This window comes from Chrysemys picta, chromosome 2 (assembly GCF_011386835.1).
Source record: "Chrysemys picta bellii isolate R12L10 chromosome 2, ASM1138683v2, whole genome shotgun sequence".
Taxonomy (NCBI): Eukaryota; Metazoa; Chordata; order Testudines; family Emydidae; genus Chrysemys; species Chrysemys picta.
In genome coordinates, this window is record NC_088792.1 from 195,989,805 (window position 1) to 196,008,938 (window position 19,134).

The 19,134-nt window shown below is 41.3% G+C and overlaps 1 protein-coding gene across 2 annotated transcripts in view; it reads right to left on the reverse strand.

Annotated features, from left to right (window-relative positions):
- DOK6 (docking protein 6) overlaps nucleotides 1–19,134 on the reverse strand; it is a 409,224-nt gene that overhangs the window by 246,814 nt on the left and 143,276 nt on the right. For both annotated transcript variants that reach the window (XM_005281485.5, XM_005281486.5), the window contains exon 2: nucleotides 6,903–7,010. In XM_005281485.5, coding sequence (XP_005281542.1) covers nucleotides 6,903–7,010 — 108 coding nt within the window. The remainder of the gene's footprint in view (nucleotides 1–6,902; nucleotides 7,011–19,134) is intronic.

The following is a 19,134-nucleotide window of genomic DNA, read 5'->3' on the forward strand; positions in this document are numbered from 1 at the left end:
ATTGGAGCATGAGCTTTCATCGGTGAATACTCGCTTGGACAGATGCATGACGTCATAGGGTGCCACAGGACACTAGTCTATAAGGTGCCACCGGACTCTTTGCTGCTTTTACAAAATGGCAGATGAAATTCAATGCTGATAAATGCAAAGTAATTTACATTGGAAAAAAATTTCAACTACACATACAAAATGATAGTTTAAATTAGCTGTTAGCATTCAAGAAAGTCATCATGGAGTCATTGTGGATAGTTCTCTGCAGTTCAGTGACAGTCAAAAAAACGAACGATGTTATGAACTACTAGGAAAGGGACAGATAATAAAACAGAAAATACCATAATGCCATGATATAAATGCAATGTACTGAATACTGCATGCAGTTCTGGTTGCCCCATCTCAAAAAAGATACGTTAGCATTAGAATAGGTGCAGAGGAGGTCAACAAAAATGATTAGCGTCCATTAGAGGAGAGATTCAAAGACTGGGACTGTTCAGCTTGGAAAAGAGACAACTGGGGGGGGGGGGTATGATAGAGGTCTATTAAATCATGAATAGTGTGGAGAAAGTGAATAGGGAAATGTTGTTTACCCCTTCACATAACCACAAGAACTAGGGGTCACCCAATGAAATTAATTGGCAGCAAATTTAAAATAAACATAACAAAGTACTTCTTCACATAATGCAGTCAATCTGTGGTTCTCGTTGCCACAAGATATTGTGACGGTGAAAAGTATAACTGGGTTCAACAAAGAAGTAGATAAGTTCAGGGAAGATAGGCCCATCAATGACTGTTAGCCAAGACGGTCAGGAATGCAATCCCATGCTCTGGGAGTCCATAAACCTCCAATTGTCAGAAGCTGGGCCTGGCCAAGAGGAGATGGGTTATTCAGAATTGCCCTGTTCTGTTCATTCCCTCTGAAGCATCTGGCATGAGCCACTGTCAGAAGACAGGATGCTGGGATAGATGGACCATTGATCTAATCCAGTATGGCCATTCTTATGTTCTTAGGCACTTTTGAAAACTTTACTCAGGAGTTGAAGTTTCCACAACCTTAGTAAACTTCAGAGGAACATTTTGAAAACCACAGATGCATCTGAATAAGTCTATCAGCCTAAGAATGAAAAGGTTTATAAAAGTAATCATCATATTAATGGCTCTTTAGAGATATTTGTTTAGGAATTTCAAAAAACAATCAACCACATTTTCAAAAAAATATTTAGACAATTATCTTTCTATATTTGTGATGCTATTGTTTATGGTGGATCAGCATTACTGTAAGAAATCTCTCTTTGGATAGTGTCCAAAATAATTATTTTGGAGATGAAACTTTATGAAGTTTGGTCAAGATTTTCAAAACTGATCAGTGATTAGAAATGGAGACAACTTAAAGGGACTTAATCTTTAAAGGGAAGCTATTTAGTTCTCTTTGACAATTCACATTGACAGGTAAAGTGAAAAATGGACTTGACCAGATGGTATTATTAAGTTCATATTTCAAGGTATGGGCTAACAGGATGGCAACTGTAACAAAACCAACAAGTTAATGATTTGATGGATCCAGAGGTTTTAAGAAAAGAAAACATGAGCACTATGCATTAAAACAGTTGAGGAAGACATATCTAGACTTCAAAATGAAAGAGAATTTTCAGGCTTGGATATGAGCCAAGGTTTTTAGGCAAGACTGACGCAATATAGAAAGAGCAAAACCCAGAATTTCCTATCCTTCTTTTGGTGGATATATGTTTAAGCAACTTCCCTCTGAAATTGCAGCCAACCATTGTTATTAATATTCATAATAATCAACAACAATAATAATAATAATTTCCCAAACTTTTGAGGTTCTAAATGAGGCAGACGTAACTGCTGATTGGCATCAAACATAAGCAACAATATAGTAAAATACTGAAATATTCTGCAATATGCCAGTGAAAAGAAACTTGACTTGAATATGAATACATTCCAGATTATATGAATGAGATCAGTTATTTGGGAAGTATGTTTAGGGAAGATAGTTAAGTCCCAGGCAGACTGCGAAGAGCAACAAAAAGATCTCTCAAAACTAGGTGACTGGGCAACAAAATGGCAAATGAAATTCATGTTGATAAATGCAAACATTATCCCAACTATACATATAAAATGATGGGTTCTAAATTAGCTGTTAACACTCAAGAAAGAGATATTGGAGTCATTATGGATAGTTCTCTGAAAACGTCCACTCAATGTACAGCAGCAGTCAAAACAGCGAACAGAATGTTGGGCATCATTAAGAACGAGATTGATAATAAGACAGAAAATATCATATTGACTATATAAATCCATGGTATGCCCACATCTTGAATACTGCATGCAGATGCGGTCATCCCATCTCAAAAAAGATATATTGGAATTGGAAAACATTCAGAAAAGGGCAACAAAAAATTATTAGGGGTATGGAACGGCTTCCATATGAGGAAAGATTAATCAGACTGGGAGTTTTCTGCTTGGAAAAGAGATGACTAAGGGGGGATATGATTGAGGTCTATAAAATCATGACTGGTGTGGAGAAAGTAAATAAGGAAGTGTTATTTAATCCTTTTCATAACACAAGAACTAGGGGTCACCAAATGAAATTAATAGGCAGCAAGTTTAAAACAAACAAAAGGAAGTATTTCTTCATACAGTGCACAGTCAATCTGTGGAACTCTTTCCAGAGGATGTTGTGAAGGCCAAGACTATAACAGGGTTCAAAAAACAACTAGATACATTCATGGAGGATAGGTCCATTAATGGCTATTAGCAAGGATGGGCAGGGATGGTGTCTCTAGCCTCTGTTTGCCAGAAGCTGGGAATGAGCAACAGGGAATAGATCACTTGATGATTACCTGTTCTGTTCATTCCGTCTGGGGCACCTGACATTGGCCACTGTTGGAAGACAGGATACTGGGCTAGATGGACCTGTCCCAGTATGGCTGTTCTTATGTTCTAAAAAGGACGATGGACAGAAGGGAGGTAATTGTGCAAATAGAAAGAGCCTAAAAATGGAGGCCTAAAATTCACATCTTATAACAAACAAACAAAAAATCGCTCAATTTTCACAAATAAATGTTCAAATTACAATGTCATCTGAGGACAGTACTGATCGTCAAGGGACGATTGTAAGTAAAATGCCTTAGGGAATTTAAATTTGTCAGGGAACCACTTGTTCTGAAATACTTCGATATTAACAAAGAGCCTAAAATCAGTGCAAGATCACCTGGACTGGGGACTGTTGTTGTCCAAGACAACTGTCCAGTGGCGAATAGATCCTAAGCACTGATTTAAACACAACAGAAGTATGCTCAGATTTAAAAAGAAATGCTGACAATGTTGTGCATTGTTGGGAGCTGTTTCATAAATATATTAATAGGAAGAAATCTGCTGAGGGATGACATGCCATAAACCACTAAAAACCATATTAAAGAAACCACTGTTCTAAGTACTACCTAAAATTCAGAAAGTGATGAAGAAATTGCAAAAGCTTCCTTAACTGTGAAACATAGGCTTGGTAAGGAGCTCTTTATGCCAGTATGCTTTAAAGAACAACTATAAATGTTTACAGCAAGGAACTGAGGGAAAAAGACACTGAAGTAAATATAATTCATGTGCTACCTGTTTTGAAAAAGTTTGGTAAAACCAGCTGAAAAAAATACAAAATGACCTGATTTTACAAGAGATTTAAAGATTAAACCTAGACAGATGACAGACAGGAAAAACCACCACCACCACCAGTTATCAAGCACAAAAGCATATTGGGACTAGAGATGAAATTTCTGCACAAAGGACATTGTGTCATAATACAATACAGCATGAGTTAAGAAATGCTAAGCATAATCAACAATGCACCTGTGGATACTGAGAAATACAAGAACAGAGTCTGAAATGTGGCATTCTGGACAGTTGTGCATGCTGCCATCAAAGATAAGGTATCCATGGGTGAAATATGCACTCAGTAAAGGAATCAGAATGCAAAATAACCTCTGAAATTACACGATATTCCCAATTGCCCTTGGTCTGCAGTTGGTGCAGATCTATTTGAATTAAATGGGAAAGATTACCATTGAATAACAGACCATTCTATTTTTTCTTGAAATTGAGTAGTTGCACAACATGTTGCATTTCATAATTTGTTCCCGCTGGGTTTCTAGATGAGTTAATAACAAATACTGACATTAAATTTGTGAGATTCACTTTATCCTTTTTATATATACATCAGTTCAAGCACATCACCTCAAGCCCTTACTACACAATCAAAATGAGTTAGCAGAAGTTTGTCCAAATAGCAAAAATTCAAAAGGATCCATATTTAGCATTGTTAGAATGCTACAGTGCAACTGACAATACTTTATTAAAATCTCAAGTGTAGAGACAAAGAAAAAAAACTTATGGTTAACATCTTAATTCTTGAGCCAAAGACAATCAATTGTGTATTGGCTATAAAAGAATTATGTGCCAAGAAACTAGAACAGAAGAAATACCAAAACAAGAATACAGCACCAAGCAAATGGGATCCTGGTCTAACGAGGACTTCTGCACACTATGGCAATACAAATAATAAATAAGAATACTAACTAAACAATTATCACAACTGCAGAGAGAGCGATAAACTCCAACAGAAAATGACTGGTAATCTGTAAAAGTAATATCTATACCAGTCACACCAAGATGACACATCAAAACCATTCCGAGGGGTCAGTCTGACACAAGGAACAGAAGATGTCTAAACAAATCCAAGAAAGAAAGAAACTGAGTTGTCCCACTTGACTACTTGCCATTGAGCTCTTCTTAATGAGCTGCTAGTGCCTCATGGAAGCTTTCTGAAAGGTTGTTGTGGACGAGAAGTAAACTTTCTAACTCCTGACTGCTTGTGGTGTGTAATGATTTCATGACAATTTTTACAAAGTGGGGATGTCACCCTGGTGACCTGATTAAATTTTTCCTTAGATAATTATATTCCACATGCCTAAAATTCCACCACTCATGGAAACAGGACAAGGTATTATTCTCCACATCCTGTCCTACAGGACTATACTATTTTGATGCACTGTTAAGTAGTTGCCCGATTAGATAATTGTTTCTTCTATAAAATATATGGCTGAAAAATCAGCTTGAAAAGTGCTTTTGGAGCCTTTTGGATGAAAGGTACTATCTAAATATTAGTCCTGCTTTCTTCATTAATAAAGACATTTTCAAGTAAAAAAGATCTTTGCTTCTGAAGAGTTTGTTTACTCCTACTCCTTATTTCCCTATCTGGAAATGTAATTTTATTGTGACATCACAACTGTTTTCTATGCAAGTCATTCTTGATGTCAGTTGTGAGCCATTTGTGGATATTTGATGGAAATAAATGGAATATAAAGTACATAAAGGGATATAGAGGAATCATGTTAGTGCAGTAAAATGAACAAAAGTGGACATAATTGTCTCTGATTAATGGAGGGCTATCAATGTCATTTTTAGATATCAAAAACTACAATGTTACTTAAAGAGAATTTAAATAGGCAATAATAGCAGCCCAGGTGTATGCCCTACGTCTCCAATTCAAACTGTCCCACTTGCATTTTAAAGAGGAGGAGGACTATTTTTGCCTGGTGGGGACTTGGTACAGCTAAGAATGAGAATACTAGAGCAGTGACTTGTACCGGGCAATGTGCAAATTCCTTACACAGCTCTGATCCTAACTCACAGCATCATTGTTATACAAGTGGTGGGCCTCTCATTAACAGAGACTTCCACTAATGCCAAATTATGTGTGTGGTAGGGGGAAGAGGAGAAGATGGTGAACAAATATCCACCAGGAAATAGTAGGTGACCCACCTGATCTGTTTGCCTTGTGACAGGTGCCAAAAGGTGGACCCAGTTCATTAGAACTGAAATGTGAATTTGTCCTCCTGTGATGGAAAGCACAAGACTGGGATCTCAGGAGATCTGGATTTTTACTTCTGAGTCCTTCATGGTCTCACTGTACAACCTTGGGTAAGTCGCCTCTGTGCTTCATTTTGACCAACTGTGAGCTAATGTCTAACTTGAGGTAATATCTAATTTATAGAGCTGTTGTGAGGTTAAATCCAAATGTTTACCCTGCCCTTTGGGATCCCTGGATGGAAGATGGTTATAGAAATGTGGATTAGTCTAGACAGTATTTGGTCCTGCCATGAGGGCAGGGGACTGGACTTGATGACCTCTCGAGGTCCCTTCCAGCCCTAGAATCTATGAATCTATGAATGCAAAGTATTATGTAATTTTATTATTACATCACTGCTACATCAGTTGGCGAGTTAATGACAATATTTGGAGTGAAAGGAAGGGAAAGCCCTTCCTCAAATATCTTGGGTTCCTCCACAGAATTGATTGTGACAAATAGAGAGCAATAAGGAGCTCATTCAATCAAGACTGCCAACTTAGTAATAATGCTGATTTTTTCTCAAAAAAAAAAAAAGAAAAATCCCCACTGTGACATACCCTGTAAACCTTGCAATCTTCTATGAAAATTATGTTTAATATTCCAACAGTGTTGATCTCACTAGAACTTACAACTGGTACATTTAGCATCTTCTGAAATTGGTTTGATGTTCAATTTATAATTGTTGAATATTTGACATAAACACCCTTGTACAAAACTTCAATAAATTCAGTGTCATTTTTTCAAGGCAAACATTAATGTAGAGATCAGATACTTATATCAAAGAGAATAAACTTATTTTGCGTATCTGGACAGAAACGTTAAGGCCTGATTCTTCAACATTGACATCAATAGGAATTTTACCATTGACTTCAGTGATCTCAGGATCACACCATTCAGCTTGGTCATGCTATCTTCTTCCAGAGTTTACATATCAGAAGCACCTTATGCCCAAGTAGATGTGCACTTGTGGGAAGGCATGACCTACCTTATGAAAATTTCTGAAATACGCCGCTTTTTCATCTGGAAATTTTTCTAGCCTTCTGGGTCCTTTACTAGAAGCCTTCTTGAAAACCAACCAGCATCGCCTGAAAATCTGCAAGCAAAATGAAGGAACTCTATTATTCTCTCTTTCTTATGTAAGCTCATTAACATTAGAGACCTAAATTATATGGTTCAGCTGATCCATGGGAAGAAATTCCCATAAAACAGCCCTCAGTTTAAAGACATTAAGAGTACCCTTACTGGGTCAGACAACTGGTCTATCTAGCCCAGCATCCTGTCTTCTGACAGTGGCTCATGCCAGATGCTTCAGAGGGAATGAACAGAACAGGGCAATTTTGAGTGATCCATCCCCTCTCGTCCAGGCCCAGCTTCTGACAGTTGGAGGTTTATGGATTCCCAGACCATGGGATTGCATTCCTGACCACCTTGGATAACAGTCATTGATGGGCCTATCTTCCCTGAACTTATCTAATTCTTTTTTGAACCCAGTTATACTTTTCGCCACCACAATATCTTGTGGCAACCACGGATTGACTGCATTATGTGAAGAAGTACTTTGTTATGTTTATTTTAAATTTGCTGCCAATTAATTTCATTGGGTGACCCCTAGTTCTTGTGGTTATGTGAAGGGGTAAACAACATTTCCCTATTCACTTTCTCCACACCATTCATGATTTAATAGACCTCTATCATATCCCCCCTCAGTTGTCTCTTTTCCAAGCTGAACAGTCCCAGTCTTTGAATCTTTCCTCTAATGGAAGCTAATCATTTTTGTTGACCTCCTCTGCACCTATTCTGATGCTAATGTATCTTTTTTGAGATGGGGCAACCAGAACTGCACACAGTATTCAGTACAATGCATATATATTCTGGCATTATGGTATTATTCTGACCCTTTCTCCTATCTCCAGTTATTGATCCATGGACGAAATTTGACGGTATTGACCTCCGGGAGCTATCCACAGTGCACCATTGTGACCGCTTTGGACAGCGATCTGAACTCGGATGCACTGGCCAGGTAGACAGGAAAAACCTGCGAACATTTGAATTTCATTTCCTGTTTGCCCAGCGTGGAGAGCACAGGTGACCACTCAGAGCTCATCAGGACAGGTAACCATGCAGTCCGAGAATCGAAAAAGAGTACCAGCATGGACCATATGGGAGGTACTGGATCTGATCACTATATGGAGAGAGGATTCTGTGCTAGCAGAACTACGTTCCAAAAGACGAAATGCCAACACATTTGAAAAAATCTCCAAGGGCATGATGGAGAGAGGCCACAATAGGGACTCATATCAGTGCTGTGTGAAAGTTAAGGAGCTCAGACAAGCCTATCAGAAAACAAAGGAGGCAAACGGTCACTCCGGGTCAGAGCCGCAGACATGCCTCTTCTACGCTGAGCTGCATGCAATTCTAGGGGGGGCCACCACCACTACCCCACTCCTGACCATGGATTACGAGGAGGGGGTACTCTCAGCCATGCCTGAGGATTCTGCGGAGAGGGAAGATGAGGAGGAGGAGGAGGAGGAGGAGGAGGAGGACGAGCTTGCAGAGAGCACACAGCACTCCGTTCTCCCCAACAGCCAGGATCTTTTTCTCAGCCTGACTGAAGTACCTTCCCAACTCTCCCAAGGCGTTATCCCATACCATGAAGCCATGGAAGGGAACTCTGGTGAGTGTACCTTTGTAAATATAAAACATGGTTTAAAAGCAAGTGTTTTTTAATGATTAATTTGCCCTGAGGACTTGGGATGCATTCGCGGCCAGTACAGCTACTGGAAAAGTCTGTTAACATGTCTGGGGATGGAGCGGAAATCCTCCAGGGACATCTCCATGAAGCTCTCCTGGAGGTACTCCAAAAGCCTTTCCACAAGGTTTCTGGGCAGTGCAGCCTTATTCCGTCCTCCATGGTAGGACACTTGATCACGCCATCCTAGTAGCACGTAATCTGTTATCATTGCATGACAAAGCTTGGCAGCGTATGGTCCCGGTGTTTGCTGGCATTCAAGCAACATCCGTTCTTTATCTCGCTGTGTTATCCTCTGGAGAGTGATATCGTTCATGGTAACCTGGTTGAAATACGGGAATTTAATTAAGGGGACAGAGGTGGCCGTTCCTACTGGGCTGTTTGCCTGTGGCTGAAAAGAAATCCTTCCCTGCAGTTAGCCAATCGGTGGGAGGGGGAGGGGCATTGGCGCTGAGCTTTTTGCATTTGGCTAGCAGGGATCTTCCCTGATACCAGCCACGCGGTGGGGGGAGGGGTAAAGCGATCATCCCACAGAATTGGATGGGGGGGTAGTTTGGTTTCTGCAGGGATCTTCCCTGATACCAGCCATGCGCTGGGGGGAGGGGTAAAGCGATCATCCCAGAGAATTGGATGGGTGGTGGGGGGGTTAGTTTGGTTTCTGCTGCTGCACATTAACAGGAAAACTGCAGCACTCACCGGGCTTTGCTTGGTATGGGAAAGGAGGGCGCTGCTTTTATGAAGGTTGCAGAAGCGGAAAGACAATGGCTTACCATGGCTGCATGCAAGCCGAATTCTGTTGCCCAGACCTGCGTCTGTGATCTCTAACACCGAAGCCGCAGGCACTCAATATAAGATGCAAAATGCGACCTTGTACCGAAATCACATGTGCTATGTAATGTGAATAGTGTTGTTCACCGTGAAAGAGTATAAGCATTGTTCTGTAAAATGTATCTTTTTAAATACTTCTCTTCCTTTTTTCCCTCCCTCCCACAGCTGCAAATTTTTCAAGCCTTCCTCCTCCATCCCGAAGGCTATCTCAGATAAGGCGGTGAAAAAAACGCACATGAGACGAAATGTTCTCGGAAATCATGCAGTCGACCCGCAATGAAAGAGCTCATCTGAATGAGAGGAAGGACACGGTATCAAAGTACAGGAAAGATGCCAGTGAACGTGAGGACAGGAGGGATGAACATGAGGACAGGTGGGACGGACGTAAAGAGACGAGGGATGCTCGAGATGAGAGGTGGCAGCAGGAAGATAAGAGGAGGCAGGATGCAACGCTGGGGCTGCTGCGTGAGCAAACGGACATGCTCCGGCGTCTGGTGGAGCTTCAGGAACGGCAACAGGATCACAGAGTGCCGCTGCAGCCCCTGTATAACCGCTATTCCCCCTCCCCAAGTTCCATAGCCTCCTCACCCAGACGTATAAAAACATGGGAGGGGGAGGCTCCGTGCACCCTGCCACTCCACCCCAGTGGACAGCCCAAGCAAAAGGCTGTCATTATTTTGAACTTTTGCAGTGGCCTTTTCCTTCCCTCCTCTCCTCCTCCCAAACCCCACCCAGGCTACCTTGTCAGTTCTCTCCCTCTTTTTATTATCAATTAATAAATAATACCTGATTTTTAAACGATAGTGACTTTATTTCCTTTGAAAGCAAGCTGTGATCGAAGGGGGAGGGTGGGTTGCTTACAGGGAATGAGTCAATCAAGGGGATGGGTTTTCATCAAGGAGAAACAAACAGAACTTTCACACTGTAGCCTGGCCAGTCATGAAACTGGTTTTCAAAGCTTCTCTGATGCATAGTACTTCCTGGTGTGCTCTTATAATCGCCCTGGTGTCTGACTGCACGTAATCAGCAGCCAGGCGATTTGCCTCAACCTCCCACCCTGCCATAAGGTCTCCCCCTTATTCTCACAGAGATTGTAGAGCACACAGCAAGCAGCAATAACAATGGGAATATTGGTTTGGCTGAGGTCTGAGCGAGTCAGTAAAGTGCGCCAGTGACCCTTTAAATGTCCAAAAGCACATTCTACCACCATTCTGCACTTGCTCAGCCTGTAGTTGAACAGCTCCTGACTACTGTCCAGGCTGCCTGTGTATAGCTTCATGAGCCATGGCATTAAGGGGTAGGCTGAGTCCCCAAGGATAACTATTGGCATTTCAACATCCCCAACGGTTATTTTCTGGTCCGGGAAGTAAGTCCCTTGCTGCAGCCGTTTAAACACAGTCGTGTTCCTGAAGACGCGAGCATCATGAACCCTTCCCGACCAGCCCACGTTGATGTTGGTGAAACGTCCCTTGTGATCCACCAGGGCTTGCAGCACCATTGAAAAGTACCCCTTGCGGTTTACGTATTGGCTGCCCTGGTGCTCTAGTGCCAAGATAGGGATATGGGTTCCATCTATCGCCCCACCACAGTTAGGGAATCCCATTGCAGCAAAGCCATCTACTATGACCTGCACATTTCCCAGAGTCACTACCTTTGGTAGCAGCAGTTCAGTGATTGCTTTGGCTACTTGCATCACAGCAGCCCCCACAGTAGATTTGCCCACTCCAAATTGATTCCCGACTGACCGGTAGCTGTCTGGCGTTGCAAGCTTCCACAGGGCTATCACCACTCGCTTCTCAATTGAGAGGGCTGCTCTCATCTTGGTATTCTGGTGCTTCAGGGCAGGGGAAAGCAAGTCACCAAGTTCCATGAAAGTGCCCTTACGCTTGTGAAAGTTATGCAGCCACTGGGAATCATCCCAGACCTACAACACTATGCAGTCCCACCAGTCTGTGCTTGTTTCCCGGGCCCAGAATCGGCGTTCCACGGCTATAACCTGCCCCATTAACAGCATGATCTCCAAAGCGCCGGGGCCCACGGTTTGAGAGAATTCTGTGTGCATATCCTCATCACTCTCGTCGCCGCGCTGCCGTAGCTGCCTCCTCTTCACCTGGTTTATCAGGGCCTGGTTCAGTATAAACTGCACGATAATGCGCGAGGTGTTTACAATGTTCATGACTGCTGTCTTGAGCTGAGCGGGCTCCATGCTTGCTGTGCTATGGAGTCTGCACAGTTCACCCAGGAAAAAAGGTGCGAAACGGTTGTCTGCCGTTGCTTTCACGGAGGGAGGGGTGAGGCTGTACCCACAACCACCAGCGACAATGTTTTTTGCCCCATCAGGCATTGGGATCTCAACCCAGAATTCCAATGGGCAGGGGAGACTGCGGGAACTATGGGATAGCTATGGGATAGCTACCCACAGTGCAACGCTCCGGAAGTCGACGCTAGCCTTGGTACATGGACGCACACCGCTGAATTAATGTGCTTAGTGTGGCTGCATGCACTCGACTTTATACAATCGGTTGCCAAAAATTGAATTCTGTAAATTCTGATTAATCCCGTAGTGTAGACATACCCTAAGACTTGACTTCCAATTTTGAAAGGATGCCTATTTGCTACTAATAGCCTTTTTACTCTGCTGCTTAGCCACGGTGGCATGTTTTTGGTATTCTGTTTCATTTTTTTTTTGTTTTTTTTATTTGGGGTATATATTTGAGCATCTATTATGGTGTTTATACATAGTCTCCATGCAGTTTTCAGTCATTTCACTATTGGTCTGTTCCTTTTCTGTTTAATTAGCTTCCTCATTTGGGTGTAGCTCCCCTTTTAGAAGTAAAATGCTACTGCAATGGGTTTCTTTGGTATTCCCCTCATGCAATGATGCTAAATGTAATTACATTATGTTATTACTGAATCGTTTAATTACATTACGTTATTACTGAATGGTTCATCTATACTCACATCTTGGACCAGATCGTGCCTTTCACTTAGGACTAAATCCAGAATTGCCTGTCCCCTTGTGTGTTCCAGGACTAGCTGCTCCAAGAAGCAATCATTTAACGTATCTAGACATTTTCTCTCTGCATTCCTTCATGAGGTGACATATACCCAGTCAGCATGAGTATAGCTGAAACTCCAAATTATTGTTGAGCTTTCTGCCTGAGCGTTTTACAATCACCATCGCCACCCGGGTCAGGTGTTTGGACATATATTTTTACTGCTATCCTCTTATTGTTCAAGCATGGACATTCTATCCATAGAGATTCTATGGTACAGTTTGATTCATTGAAAATTTTTACATTATTTGACTCTATGCTTTCTTTCCCATAAAGTGGAACTCCCCCACAAGTGCAATCTACTCTGTTATTCCTATATATTTTGTATCGTGGCATTACTGCATCCCACTGATTATTCTCATTCCACCAAGTTTCCATGGAAAAGACATATTTGACTTTTTTATATATGAAGCCATAATATCCCTTCAGGCACCCCATTGTCCTAGTTCGACTTCAGTCATTTTGAACCCATTTTTTAAAATACACATCTTGGTTTACTGAACGCCTCAACAAGAACACCAGAGTCAAACCTCCCTCTACCTCCTTTTTTCATTATAGCTGTAGTACTGCTGGGGATCCTGACAAATCCTGTCAGCACTGTAGGTGGACGACATATTGGAAGCACGACCGAATGACATATTACTGAAAATAAAATGGGGTCAGAAATGTCTCATTCACGGAGTCCTATAGGCACGCATCCCTGGTGACTAGAAGACTGCATCCGATCCTGCCAGGGTCCAAGCATTGTAGTCAATGAGAGTGGAGGATGCTCATTACCTCTCAAGAGAGCCTTGATACATAGCAGGATTGGACCCTTCCTGTATCCTCATTTACAAGTATAAATGAGAGAGTCCTATTTTGTTAAACACATACACATGCCCATTCAAATACAGTATAGGGATAGGAGCCACCACTGTGGGGTGAGTGAGGGTCAGGCTTGCTGTCCAAACCCCTCAGCCCTCCAGGGCCTCCCCTCCCACATAAGCCAGGATTAGGGCTGCATTGCCCGGGAGGAGGGTGATGCTGTGGGTGATCAGCACCTCCTCAGCAGTTTAGTGTACCCATCGAATCAGGAGGCCACCTCCATCTCTGTTTTAAATAGATCTAAAGTGAAATCCTGGCTCCACTGAAGTCAATGGCAAAATTGCCATTAACTTCACCATAGCCAAGATTTAACCCCCAGTATTTAAAAGTGTATATAAAAATCCTTGATACCTATGGGTAAAAAGAACCATGTAGGTGCTAATTATTAGTAAAAAAATGTGTTACAGTATTTTGGTATTTCTGTTCCCAAAGGCAACTTCTGAACTTCAAAAAATCTTCAGAATGGGTTATGAATGAAACTCCAAATCAGTTATTTTTTTTTATTCTATTTAAGAGGCAAACACATTATGCAAAAATAAAAAAGTAATATTGCCAAGGACTTGTCATTTAATAATTTTGATAGCTTTCCAAAACATTTCCATTGTTATTATGATTACTTATTTCTATTATCAACCTAGATCGGGGTCGGCAACCTTTCAGAAGTGGTGTGCCGAGTCTTTATTTATTCATTCTAATTTAAGGTTTCACGTACCAGTAATACATTTTAACGTTTTTAGAAGGTCTCTTTCTATAAGTCTATAATATTTAACTAAACTATTGTTGTATGTAAAGTAAATAAGGTTTTTAAAATGTTTAAGAAGCTTCATTTTAAATTAAATTAAAAAGCAGAGGCCCCCGGACCGGTAGCCAGGACCTGGGCAGTGTGCGTGCCACTGAAAATCAGCTTGCGTGCCGCCTTCGGCACGCGTGCCATAGGTTGCCTACCCCTGACCTAGATCAAGGTGCTGGACACTGAGCATGTACATAGTAAAAGGCAGTCCTTGCCCCAAAGAGCTGACAATTTTTGGGCATATCTTCACTTGGACAATCAGGAAAATTGATCAAAATTAACTAAAGGTAGAATTTAAAGTGGATTAGTTAAACTCCTGTGGCCTTCATTTAGTTAATTCACTTCCAAAGTGAATTAAACTAAACCGAATTAAGGCTACTTTAATTCTCAGAGTGTCCACACAAGGGTTTAATGCAGTTTAACTAATCCACTTTAAATTCACACATTTAATTAATTTGGATTAATTTTCCTGAGTGTGCCCTCCACCCTTCATCTCTTCCCCTCCACCCCACAGACAAACCCTGAGTTTATGACAAGATGTAACAGGTAAATGAATGAGAGAAAGGAAAGGGAAGGGAGGACAGGATGAGAGTTATATGTTTATGTAATTTTGCCACTGACTGACTGTGTGAACAATTTCTAGGTAGAGTACATATTTTCAAGGTTTTTAAAATATCTTTCCCTTATATTTTCTAGAACTTCACTCTATTTCATGGTTAGATTTTAATTTCCTAAATTTATAGAAGCCACCTGAGAATATTTAAACTGAATTAGCCCTTTACTATGGGCCAAGTTTTGCAGGTCCTGGGATGCAGGTAAAGCAATGAGGAAACAGAAAACAAAGAAAACAAAACAAAGTACTCATGTGTTCAACAAGACCCTTGAATATTTACAAACTAATATACATATGTATATCTTACAAATTTATATTTTGTATCCTGGGCAGCAGTGACTCTGAAACGGATGTGGGAATCATGGTGCAAAGCTGTGGCCAAAAGGGCTAATATGATCCTTTGATGTATAAACAGGGGAATATCAAGGAGGAGTAGGGAGGTTATATTAACTCTGAATTTGGCATTGGTGCAACTGCTAGCAGGTGAATCTAACAGTAAATTGCCCTGAATGCAGACACTATCAGGCGAGTGTGGAGTTTGCTGTAGAAGCAGTTGTAGAAGCTATTCAAAATGATTGCAGTGTAGGAATCAAGTTTAAATTAATATACTGTAGTAAAACCATGGCAATGGGATGCAATCAATATCTCAAATGAATGCTACGCATGCAATAAATCAAATGTTCTCTTTTAAAAACCTCTCATTGTACTACAGTGTCATTTTGTGTTTAGTTAAGAAAACATTAAGGCAAAAGAAGAAATTATTGGCTCTTCAAGAATTGGTCTGCAAGTATATTTCTTATCACAAGACAAGAGAGGTTGCTGGTTCTTCTGTTCAGGGTTGGAAAGTGACAACTGCGCTTCTGAAAATGGGAAAGCTATCTAACCTATGAGGAAAGCAACGTACCATCATATCCCTTTATAGCCTGTAGTGAAATGTCATTTCTTCACGTACCCTCTTCATTAGACAGTACTTCCTGAAATGATGTATCAGCAGTGGAACTGCTATTTCACTGAAACATCACCTCCGCAAGTTCAATCTCCCGGTTATAATGTTACAACATGGCAAATCTCCACATATGCAAGTTAAAGTGGATACACAGAGATATAGAGTATTTTTTCCCCTTCACATCACTGAATGCAACAGTGCTGTGCTCTCTGATGCTTTTTTGCTCTTATGTTTGCTAACCAGATGACTGCCCGATTTCCAGTGGTTTAAATTTCTGGTTTAGCAAGAACATGCTCATTATATCTTGCTCCTTTCGTAATGAGAATCTCATCAGTGCTGTCTTGCAGGGATGCGAGTCTTCTCAGGTTCTGCCTATATGCTTTTTCAATCCATCCCACTTCTTTCAAGGTCAGTCTTTTCTCCGAGATTCTTTACACCCTGTAATGGTAAAATGGGCAATTGTCTCTTCCACTTTAGGGTTGGGATGAAACTTCCCATTTTGATGATCTACCCTTAAAGATTAATGGGATCAGTGCTCTGACAGATGGGTCTGAAGGAGAATACAGTTCAACCTACAGAAAACCACACCATATGTTCTATATTTTCAATACAGTGGACTTTAAACACACTCTCAATCAGTTTTGTCCTTCATGGATACTTTACAGGTGACCTCAAACTGAGACAGAGGAAACAAAAAAGATGACAGCAAGAGCAGTAGCAGTAGACTCTGCTGACTATGACAAAATATTTTTTCCTGTCTTATGCCATGGTTATGTGGGATAGGATCCAAAGCATCAGCTATATCCTGCACAGCAGAAGTGTTCCAGGTGGTTAATTTGGCTGGCCTCCAATTAAATAAGGAGTCAAATTTTCCCTCACTGTGAGGAATTTGCATTACTTTGTAGACGAAAATCACCGGAAGCTAGTCCAAGCTGTCTGCCACTGTGGGGAAAAAGCAGAGTTTCACATCTTCTTTGCTTGAATTTCAGACCATGTTACTTGCTGAGTTTTTGTAGATGCTGCAGAAGCTTTGCACTACAACTTGTGAGCTAAATTGGTGAAATTCAGAAAAAAAAATGGGCCCCCATTAGTGAAGACTACCGATACTTCCATTCAAAAGGTCTCAGTACAACTACCCTTAAGAGAGACAAGGTAGATGAGATAAAATCTTGTATTGGACCAATTTCTGTTAGTGAAAGAGACAAGCTTTTGAGCTACAGGGAGGTCTTCTTCAAGTCTGAGAAAGGTACTCAGTGTCATAGCTAAATACAAGGTGGAATAGATTGTTTTGCATATGTAGTTAATATATACTGTAAGAGACCATTCAAGATGAAGTGAGCAGTTAACACTTCTGCAGTGAGGACAGAAAAGGGTGGTTTGTGGGTTAGAGATTGTTGTACTAAGCAATAAATCCAGTGTCTTTATTGATCCATGTTTTTTAGTGTCTAGCAAACTTATGAATTTAAGCTCCCAGCCTCATCTTTTGAAAGTGTTGTTCAGGTTTCCTTTTAGGATGAGGACTGAGAGGTCAGATATAAAGTGATCATTTTGGGAACTTTTTCCAGAGGGTCTGGCTAGAAAATCTTGCCCGCGTGCTCGGGGTTCAGCTGATTGCCATATTTGGGGTCGGGAAGGAATTTTCCTCCAGGGTAGATTGGCAGAGGCCCTGGAGGTTTTTCGCCTTCCTCCGCAGCATGGGGCTGGGGTGGCTTGCTGGAGGATTCTCTGCAATTTGAAGTCTTTAAATCATGATTTGGGGACTTCAACAGCTGAGTCAAGGGAGAGAATTATTCCAGGAGTGGGTGGGTCAGCTTTTGTGGCCCGCATCATGCGGGAGGTCAGACTAGATGATCATAATGGTCCCTTCTGACCTTAGAGTCTATGAGTCTATAATATGGTGTTTTTGTCTTATTATTTTTCTATGTGAGTTCATTAGAGAGCATAGGGATTGTCTGGGTTCACCCAAAACACTGCAAACAATTATCTTTAAGGAAACCCTCATTAGGCCTCTGCATGAGGCTAGGCGTTGGGATGCTTTAAATACATTCACTGGAGCAGACTTCAGAAGCCAGAGTAAGTGATGCTTCATACAGAAGGATTCTCCTGTAACTGTAGTAAATCCACTTCCCAGCAAAGCAGTAGCTAGGTCGATGGAAGGATTCTTACATAGACCTAGCACTGTCTACATGGGACTTAGGTCGGCTTAACATCATCTCTCAGGCGTGTGGATTTTTCACATCTCTAAGCAACATAGCTGAGTCTATCTAACTTTCTAGTGTAGACCAGCCCTTATGCTCCTTTGGCTTCCTATTTGTTCATGGTTAGTTTAAGGTGTTGATTTTGACCTACAATGTTCTAAATGGTTTGGAATCTGCATATTGGAGTGATCATCTCAATTTGTGTGATACCTTCACATTTGTGATCAGTGGAAACTAGTAGTCCTCATGTTTAAAAGGGAGATGGCTGGTGGCAGGATATTTCATGTGAGGGTCCTTGGCTGTGGAAACAGATCCACCTTGATCTGCCATTTCCTGAATATATTGACTATCGGGAACATTTGTTGACATTTACCTTTGCTCTTTTGCAACTGTTTAGAAAGGGGAAGAGGGATTGGAATAATGCAAATGCTGGATGAGGATGCTTAATTCATAGGTTATTTTTATGGAAGAAGCAGACATGATGGAGCATGTCTATATATTTTGAAGTTTTATACTTTCTGGACCAGGTTCTAAGAAAATACATTCAGAGCTGGAGTAAATGTGTGCAATTCCATTTACTTCAATAGAGTTTCCTCCATTTGCACCAGAAGAGTTTGGGCCTAAAATTTGTAAAAGCATTAGAGGTATGGGTAGATAAACGTGAATGAATAAAAATAATACTTGCAGTAGCACAGAGATTAATGCTTTTTTTTGCCTCTGTCTTCATGAACAAGGTCCGCTCCCAGACTGCTGCACTGGGCAGCACAGCATGGGGAGGAAGTGACCAGCCCTCTGTGGAGAAAGAAGTGGTTCGGGACTATTTAGAAAAACTGGACGAGCACAAGTCCATGGGGCCAGATGAGCTGCATCCGAGGGTGCTAAAGGAGTTGGCGGATGTGATTGCAGAGCCATTGGCTATTATCTTTGAAAACTCATGGTGATCGGATGAGGTCCCAGATGACTGGAAAAAGGCTAATGAAGTGCCCATCTTTAAAAAAGGGAAGAAGGAGGATCCGGGAAACTACAGGCCAGTCAGCCTCACCTCAGTCCCTGGAAAAATCATGGAGCAGGTCCTCAAGGAATCAATTCTGAAGCACTTAGAGGAAAGTGATCAGGAACAGTCAGCATGGATTCACCAAGGGCAAGTCATGCCTGACTAACCTAATGCCTCTA